The 9,669-nt window shown below is 33.5% G+C and overlaps 1 protein-coding gene across 6 annotated transcripts in view; it reads right to left on the minus strand.

Moving 5' to 3' along the window:
• Nucleotides 1–9,669, minus strand: part of LOC107727224 (brefeldin A-inhibited guanine nucleotide-exchange protein 1-like) — a 96,500-nt gene that overhangs the window by 18,074 nt on the left and 68,757 nt on the right. For all 6 annotated transcript variants that reach the window (XM_016537015.1, XM_016537018.1, XM_016537016.1 and 3 more), the window contains 8 exons: nucleotides 7,810–7,897; nucleotides 7,676–7,716; nucleotides 6,295–6,464; nucleotides 5,917–6,068; nucleotides 3,601–3,773; nucleotides 2,603–2,763; nucleotides 1,996–2,126; nucleotides 247–376 (listed from right to left, as the gene is read on the minus strand). In XM_016537015.1, the coding sequence (XP_016392501.1) occupies nucleotides 247–376; nucleotides 1,996–2,126; nucleotides 2,603–2,763; nucleotides 3,601–3,773; nucleotides 5,917–6,068; nucleotides 6,295–6,464; nucleotides 7,676–7,716; nucleotides 7,810–7,897 (1,046 nt within the window). The remainder of the gene's footprint in view (nucleotides 1–246; nucleotides 377–1,995; nucleotides 2,127–2,602; nucleotides 2,764–3,600; nucleotides 3,774–5,916; nucleotides 6,069–6,294; nucleotides 6,465–7,675; nucleotides 7,717–7,809; nucleotides 7,898–9,669) is intronic.

Raw genomic sequence — 9,669 nt, forward strand, 5'->3', positions numbered from 1 at the left:
CTTGTAATTTGTGTAGCCTATTTGTTCTTATTTTTACTGGCTGTTCACTTGTCTCTTTAATAATGTTTGAACTTTCTTAGGTTAAGAGTTTTTGCTGTGGTATCATACTTATGGAAAGCAAAGTTACATAGATTTTTTTTTCTTGCTGATCCGAAAAACGATCCAATCCGTGGCTCAAAAACCGTAATACGATCCGAACCGTGAGATTTGTGATCCGTTGAACCACTAGTGCTGATGTTGACTTGCCTCAGTCTGTTGCTCTGGAAGCTTCATGTTGTCGAAGATCCTGAACACAATGCGGAACAGATCCTGCCACCAGTGTTTCTCGTAGGTGTGACCGTACGTCTTCATCACCTCAAACATCACCGTCAGACCCCTGACAAACAAAACAAAAATAGATTGTTGGGATAAGGTGAAAAAGATTAACAATGCTATACGCATGATTATAAGAAGATTTCAGTTTTTAACTGTTGGCAATAATTGTAGCCTCAAAACTGACACTTAAATCACACTTTAAAAGTTTATGGAAAATGTTTTGCTAGAAAATTTAATTAATATAAATGATCGTTCCAAAATTTGGGGTTGGTAAAATTATTTTTGTTTGTATTGAAAGTCGTCTGCATTTATTTGAATACAAAAACAGAAAAAAAAACAGCAATGTTGTAAAACATTATTACAATGTATTATAACTGTCTTCCATGGAAGCACGTTTCCGCCACTGAAAAAATAAATAAATAAAAAAGGTAATTGTGAGTTATAAAGTCACAATTGTGAGATATACACTCGCAATTCTGAGAAAAAAAGTCAGGCAGTTGTGAGTTATAAAGTCACTATTGCGTGATATAAACACGCAATTGCGAGAAAAAACTTGCAAGATTTAAACTCAATTCTGAGAAAGTTGTTAAAAAAATCTCATAATTTATTGCAGATATTTCTACAAATATCAAGCATTTAATAACAAAATCATAATAACAGGGCTGAAACTTTAGCAGTTAATTTAGCTACAATATGTTTATTAGAAAGAGAATTTAATGCAAATATTTCCACAAATATTCAGTGCTTAATAGTCAGTTGTTTACTATACAAAATCATAGTAACAGGGTTGATACTTCTACAGTTAATTTAGCTACACTATGTTTACTAGAAAGATAATTTATTGCAGATATTTCTACAAATAGAGCATTTAATAATCTAAAGCATTTAATAAAATAAAAAAAAGATTTAAACTAAATTCTGAGAAAGTCAGAATTGCGAATTTAAAAATTTTGTTTCGCAATTCTGAGTTTCTCAGTTTTTTTCTCGCAATTGCGAGAATTATATCACGCAATACTGACTTTATAACTGCACGTTTATATCATGCAATTCTGAGAAAAAAGTCAGAATTGCGAGATGTAAACTCGCAATTACGAGGAAAAAAAAGTCAGAATTGTGAGATAAAAAGTCACAATTACCTTTTTTAAAAAATGTTATTCAGTGGCAGAAACGGGCTTTCATAGTTGTCTGTTTTAATATATTTAAAAATTTAATTTACGTCTGTGATGGCAAAGTAGAATTTGGATGTTCAAGTAACATTTCTTATTGTCATCAATGCTGAAAACAGTGCTGGTTAATATTTCAAGGAAAACAGTGAAACTAAAATACAATAAAATACAAATCTTTACCGTCACTTTTGAATTGTAATCGAATGCATTTTAATCAATTGAATGCATGCTTGCTGAATAAAATTTCTTCTTCTTCAAAAAAAAAAAACTTCACCTGAAACTTTTGAATGCTGTAAATATTTAGTGTAAATCTAAATGTATTAATTTAGATTAATTTTTTTACTAAATACTTTTTCTCACTCGTCATAATTTGTGTGTGGTCTTTACAAACTTTACTGGGGGAAAAAAACACTAGGAGCAAGTTAACTCATTCTGTAGTTTTAAACATTTTAAAAACTATTAACTATTTAAAAAAATATTTGAGATTTGTCTGTATTATAGGTTTGCCGCTAACCTGGTCCGGACGTCCAGCTTACACCTGTTGATGATGCATGACAACTCAAAGAGGATGGGGAACCAGCCTCTCACCCAGACGCGGTCCTCCGGCGCAACATTCATATCATCACTGGTATAGTCTTTAAATGCCTGCCGACACAAAACACAGTTTGCTCACAAAGCCTTATTTGATTTGCTTAGCACATACTTAAGCACATGCCAGAACACACATGCTGCTTGACTATAAGCTGCATTCACAGATCAAAAGGTTTTTGCCCCAATCTGGCAACCCTCGGTGGGGAGCAGTGGATATCTCCATGTGGGTTGCCTTCACTAATCTCCACTTTAGAAACACCAGAGGACTAAAGCACTTAACAAGCACAAACACAGCTCCTAACACAATCACCCTTCATGGAGAGCAGAAAATAGATCGTTTACATTTTCCATCTACTTAATAAAGGCCTTTAGTTTTTGCTCATTACGGCATCCGGTAATGAGAGTTTTCTCGTTAAAAGTGCTCTGTGGTCTCCTCAAGCGTAATCCATTTAGTGAATGTCTGTCTAAAGCCTGACCTGGGGTCAGATCATAATTCAGCTGTTATGGAGAGCACACTCGTTAGCACTGACCTGAGGTCGGTCGGAGACGTATTTGGCGCAGTGGCGGATGAGACGGATTGCCTCCATGCTGGTGTCGGGGAAAGAAGCGTTGCAGGCGAACTCAGACAGACATTTGACAGCGTCCTGGAAGGAATCAATGGTAGCTGGAAAATGCTTCTCGAATACATTCGCTGTGAGGAGAGAAGAGATGACAGAGGCCTTTTACAAACAAAAATGAATTAAAAGTTAATAAATGTTCACAATGCAAATCTTCCTTTCCACTCCCACCCAGATAAAAAAAATTATAAGTGTGGAAACTGATAAATGATAATGAATGCCATAAATATAAATGAAATAAAAAATTAAAAATAATAATTTTAGCTGTAATAATTCAAAGGTTTAATAGCTGTAATAATAAAAAAAATAACAACAATAATTTTATAATACTTTATTTTATAACTATTTATAAATAATTATAATTAAATTATTAAACTATTCATATAAAACTAAATTAATTTTTGGTCCAAAAAAAGAAACAAAAAGTTGACCAATAAGTGGAAGGATAAAAAAGGAAATGAAAAAAATAAACTAAATAAGAAAAAAAATATTTAAAATAAAATGCTTGAAATATATACTGCAACTAATATACAGGTCTAATCGATGGAGGTCCACCAGTGAAAATGTGTCTATTTAGCATTTTTTATTTTAACATTTCATTTTTTTCATTTTAGCCTTTAGCAATTAAATTTAAACATTTTCATAATAAATTATATTATTGTAAAAACAGTGTTATGATCAGTATAACAATACTATGATTTGTTTTTGTTATTTATTATTTCATGCAAGTTTTTTGTGTTAAATTAAAATTAGGTTTAATTTAAATAAGGTTTAATTAAAAAATGAATGAATAAATGAATGAATTAAACAGTATTGTATTAAAAACAGCTCTTCATGAGTAATTCCTAAAATAGAGATTTTATCTTGCATATCCTAAATCGTAGAATCCTTGATCTCCATCAGGCACTTACTGACAATGTGTCCAGTTGTCTGGAAGGCCAGCTCTACAATACTCTCATCCTGATCAGAGGCAGCGAGATGGAAAACAGAGAAAATGTTCTTCCACCCTGATCTAATATTCCCAGCCTGAGAGTTGACCATCTGGGCTATACAGCGGACCACCATGTCCCTAATGGTGGGAGATCTGTAGATAGAGAAGAAGCATGTGAATAAAGCAGGAAAACACACACACACTCTCTTCATCTCATTCTGCAAGGGCAAACACGTGTAGACAAGTTCATTTTTCTCCATCAGTCATGGAGTTTAGTCATGATGGCTTCTGACACCGTGTTCACTCACTAAGCCTAATGAGTACTGCAGGGTCCATATGAGCTAATAGAACTTTCTCTTCTTCGCATCCTTCCATTGATGGAGAAGCTACTTTAAAAGTAAAGATTGCCAGGCTGCTTCTAATGTAAAGTAGCTAGACTATAGTTGAGCTACCTTTTGGAAAAATAGATGAAAATAGTTTATATAATTGAAATTGAAAATATTTCAATGTGCATTTCACTACAATTTTTTCTAAATTGTAACTACTAAGTGATGACAAAATGAATCTTTAAGCAATTCTTTGACATTAATTGCTCATAACCAGTTCTGTTACCTAAAACGATAGCCATTTTTAAAGTTTTGTTAACAGCAGAAAATAAAATAATCTATAAAAAATTTATTAAATGGAAATGTTGCATTAGCAAATAACTAAAATAAAAGTTGAAGTTGAAGTACTAAAATTACTAAAACTAAACTGAATTACTCACACTGAAATAAAAAATAAAACGAAATAAAAAAATATAAAAAAATGACAAAAGAACAACAAAATTACTACAACAAACTAAAATTATAAAAAATTACTAAATGTTAATAAACACTATAAAAGTATATAAATAATCCTAAAATAACTTTTCATAAATTTTTGAAATGAATAATCATAGACTGATTCACTAAATTAACTGCCAATGCTATATATGCTATATATATAATTATAGACATTGCAATTTCTACTATCAATTTCTACTATTTAATTATCTTCAAAATACTTTAAACATTAGTGTAACTAAAACAAAATTATACTTACACTAGACATTTATTTTAATTTTATTGAAAATAATAAAAAAAAAAAAGATTTTAATTTTTCATGACTTTTAAAGCTGTGCCTACTTCACAGAAAAATAGTTTGTTATTGGAAAAGCTACACTACAGAGCTACTGTCACTTGATTTAAAAATGTAGTTATTTGAACTTTTACTTATTCTCTATGGAGATCAATACACCACTAATGTTAATGAAGAACTATATAATGTCGCAGGACTAATAAACAAGACCTTCTGCTTATGTCTGCATGGCATGTCCTGAAAGTCGAAAATGTTTACCGACACTTAAAAGGAGAACATTTTGTATATTTAAACTAAGCAGTGAACATGACGTAAAGAAGATTTAAAAATATTTGGAGGCAGGCACTCCAGTCTCCTGAATCCAGAGCAGAGCCCTTCAGAAGATGATATTTAGAAGCAATACATCCACCTGAGAGCAACAACAACTACATTCAGCACAAACCTTGCGTCTCTAACCCATCTTAAAAGGGTCATATGATGCGATTTCAATTTTTCCTTTCTCTTTGAAGTGTTACAAGCTCTTGGTGCATAAAGAAGATCTGTAAAGTTGCAAAGACTAAAGTCTCAAATCCAAAGAGATATTCTTTATAAAAGTTAAGAGTCAACCACGCCTACCTAAAACGGCTCGTTCTAACACACCCCACATGTCTACGTCACGATGTGAGAAGATTTGCATAACGCCGCCCAAATATTCACGCAAAGAAAGAAGGCGTAACTTAAAAATATTTGGCTGCACAACTGTTGATAATTCTAATAATAAATCAGCATATTAGAATGATTTCGGCCAGGACACGCCATCACAGTATGGTAAAGGGCGTAACATTTCCGTCACACGCTTGAGGTATTCGGCTAATCACAACGCACTAGATAGCTGTCCAATCAGAGCACACCTCGCTTTTCAGACCGATGAGCTTTGTAAAAACCGACGCGTTTCAGAAAGGCGGGGCATATAAACAATAATGTACAGTATGTGGAAAATAAACCGCATAAACACATTTCATTACACAAAATAATGTTTTTTTTAGCAACATGTTATGACCCCTTTAAGGCAAGACTTACACATTTGTACGTCAAAGCATGCAGTTTATCACAATTTGTTTGGTTATTCAACTGACACTTTCTATATTTGAAAAAGGTCTGTGTTATTCAGTGATATTTCACTAATTGAAACGCTCACCTGTTCTTTTTCATTATGTGCTCAAACGGCCTGAGGAAATCCTTCTGGAATCTGAAATTGGCCAACTCGCCCTTCTCCAAAAATTTCATGGACAGTTGCCTCAGAGAATCCACAGCAAAAATAGCAACATCCTCATTGGGATTACAGCCGACCTGAACCCAAACAGAAAACGAAAGAGACAGGGAATGTTAAAGCATCGGGAGTGCTGCGTTTTCATTTTTGGCTCTTCTTCAATCTATTACCTATGCCCTCCCGCAGGCAGAGTGAAATTTAAAAGCATCATTAGATTTCTCTGATATTACACAAAGCCACCGTGACACACACTCTTCATGGACCGACTACCTCCCGGCGCTGATTTGGTGGCTGCTTTGAACTCACCTTATTGAAATGATCCCCTATAACCTCCCATATCCTGGACCACTGCAGCCTGATACGACCCATGTTGTAGTACGATATCTCCACGATCTTCTGCAGACTGAACATTCGAGGGTGTGTAGGAGAGGCCAATTCGTCCATCGATACAGCACACAGCCATCGCACAAAATCCACTGCGAGACACAACATCGGTCAACAAGATGTCACTTAAATCTTCTCTGATGTGACAGAGCAGGTCATGGATTCAAATCCCAGAAGAAAAAAAAAATGGATAAAATGCATAGTCTGAATGTAATATACACTACCGTTCAAAGGTTTAGGATCAGTAAATTTTATTGTAAGAAGCTAAATTAAATTAGAAAATATTTCAATGTGCATTTCACTACAATTTTTTTCTAAATTTTAACACTACTAAGTTATGACAAAATTAATCTTTAAGCAATTCATTGAAATGAATTCCGTGTTACCTAAAACTATAACCATTTAGAAAGTGTTGTTAACAGCAGAAATAAAATAATAATAAAATAATCTATTATAAAATTCAATTATTAAAATATGAAAAACTTGAATGAAAATTGGAACAGTTGCATTAGCAAATAACTAAAATAAATGAAGTTTAAGTGGAAGTATGAAAATTACTAAAACTAAACTGAATTACTAAAACTGAAATAAAAAATAAATCTAAAATTTAAAAATGACAAAAGAACAACAAAATTACTACAAAAAACTTAAATCTTCCCTGATGTGACAGAGCAGGTCATGGATTCAAATCCCAGAAAAAAAAAAAAAACGGATAAAATGCATAGTCTGAATGCAATATACACTACCGTTCAAAGGTTTAGGGTCAGTAAAAATTTTTGTAAGAAGTTAAATTAAATTAATAATTCAATTCAGTTAATAAATTAAATTAATAATTGAAATTAAATTAATAAATAATTAAAACAATTAATAATTTAATTTAATTTAATTTTTCTATTGTCCTCATTTGTAAGTCGCTTTGGATAAAATCATCTGCGAAATGACTAAATGTAAATATAAATGTTAATTCTGATCAAAGACAGTAAAAACATTTATAATGTTACAAAAGATTAGATTTTTGAGCACCAAATCAGCATATTAGAATGACTTCTGGAGGATCATGTGAAATTCACACTTCACAAATTCAGCTTTGCCATCACAGGAATAAACTGCATCTCAAAATGTATTAAAATGGAAAACAATTACTTTAAATTATAATAATATTACTGTATTATTGATCAAATAGACTTTCGTTTAAAAACATTTCAAAATCTTAGCGACCTCAAATTTATAAACAGTGGTGTAAGTGTACATATACATGTCTGCCAAATGCAAAAATGTACACAACATGAAATCTTGTACTTACCGATGGCGTTTCCATCAAGCCTGATAGAGCCTGTAAATATCCTGCAGAGAAGAATAGAAGTGTTTGTAACAGTCCAGAGACATTAGTGTTTGTAACATTATGAGGGTCATTAGAATGAATGATAACCGTTATACCGGTCTACAGCAACCACAACACTTTGCGAGCTGGTCTCTCCGATAGACTCCTGAATGCTTGCGATCTGTTTGCGATCGACGTTCCCTCCTACAGTGAGGAAAATCACATTGTTTATACAAACACAAACTTCATTTCACACAATGCTGCTGGATAATTATACTGGATTATCAAAGCAATCTTAATCATAATTTAGCTCGAGTTAAGATGTTTTTTGATGATGCAATGGCAAATGGAAAAGCTGCAATGATGATGGTGCTTGTGTGGAATATAACGGTTTTTGTCTTTAAATTCAGTCAATATATTGTCATATATTCATTAACCTATTTTACTCTGATGGAAATGTTGAAGAAACTATTTAACATTTTATTAGGGCTGTCAGTTTAATGCATTAACTTAATTAGTTATGAAAAACAACGCAATTAAAATATTTTAACGCAGTTAATGCACTGGCCCCGCCCCCAGACCTGTACGTCATCTTACATTTCATACAGTTGACTGTTGACAAATATGATGCAGGGCAACTCCTCCATAAATTCAGTTATGCCCTACAATTCAAGATATTTGTGCAAAAAATGCCCTTGTATGAGTTTTTGTCTCATTTTTATATCATACAATATCACACGAGCAGGGAGAGCAGTATCACACGAGTGCTCATTTTGTCCCAAATATCACGAGTTTAAATGTGATTTTATAACAACAATTCAGTAAATAAGAAGTTGATATTGTGTTATATTTTTTGCTCAATTTTGCAGAGAAAATATTACCTTTAAAGCCATAGCAGAATTGTTGCACGTCTCCAAGCAAAACAGCAGTGTTTAGTTTCTGAATGAATCCGCGTTTTGAACGAATTGTGTGAACCAATGATTCAAAGACTCATTCATAAAGAGAGCCATTTACTTAATTCCTGAATGAATCAGCCGTTTGAACGAATCGAATGTCTCGTAATGTCTCATAAAGACATTTACCGCCACCTGCTGGCAGATTTAGTTTCTTATTTAGTGTATCATTTCATAAAAATAAATAATAATAATAAAAATAAAAACATTAAAGGGATAGTTCACCCAAAACATTTTTTATTCTGTCATCATTTACTCACCCTCATGTCGTTTTAAACCAGTGTTAATTTCGTCAACGAAGACGAGGACGAAAAATATTCGTTAACGGACATTTTTTCTGTGACTAAGACGAGACGTTGACGAGCTAAAACTAATATATGATGATAAAAACTATGACGAAATTAATGCCGCGTTTTCGTTAACAAGACGAGACGGGACTATAATGTTATTTGAGGACTACCGGACATTCAAAATACATCCTATAGGCTACTGTCTTGTCCTTCAAAATGTGCGTCCCTGTCATTGGATTGCAATCGGATAATGGCCGTTTGCATATCTAGTCTCAGTATGGCAGCCGCAGTGGATGGATAATAGGCTACCAAAACGCGAACTAGTGATCTGAAACAATGGCCTCTGCACCCGAAGGGGTGGGGATAAGGTGACCAGACATCCCGTTTTTCCCGGGAGTCACAATTTGTTGTCAATTAACTTAAAGGATAGGCGGAATCACGCTGATAGAAGTGCTCTCTCTTGCGCACGCTCCACTTCTTCAGTTCTCATATACAGCGCACGATCAGTTCTCGGTGCTCAAATACACACACAGCAGTCCAAAGGTCTATCGAGTAGAGCAGTGGTTTTCAACCTGTGGGCCGACGGTATTGCAGGGGGGCCGCCAATTACTATTAAAATAAATAATAATATTGTAAATAATTTAAAGAACAGACACTACAATTAAAAACTGAACGCGGCTGCTCAGTGCAGCGTGCCGAACGACCCGAACGACACAGATCAGATTTCATTTCT

This window comes from Sinocyclocheilus rhinocerous, unplaced genomic scaffold (genome assembly GCF_001515625.1).
Source record: "Sinocyclocheilus rhinocerous isolate Xijiao unplaced genomic scaffold, SAMN03320098_v1.1 scaffold65, whole genome shotgun sequence".
In the NCBI taxonomy this organism is placed as follows: domain Eukaryota; kingdom Metazoa; phylum Chordata; class Actinopteri; order Cypriniformes; family Cyprinidae; genus Sinocyclocheilus; species Sinocyclocheilus rhinocerous.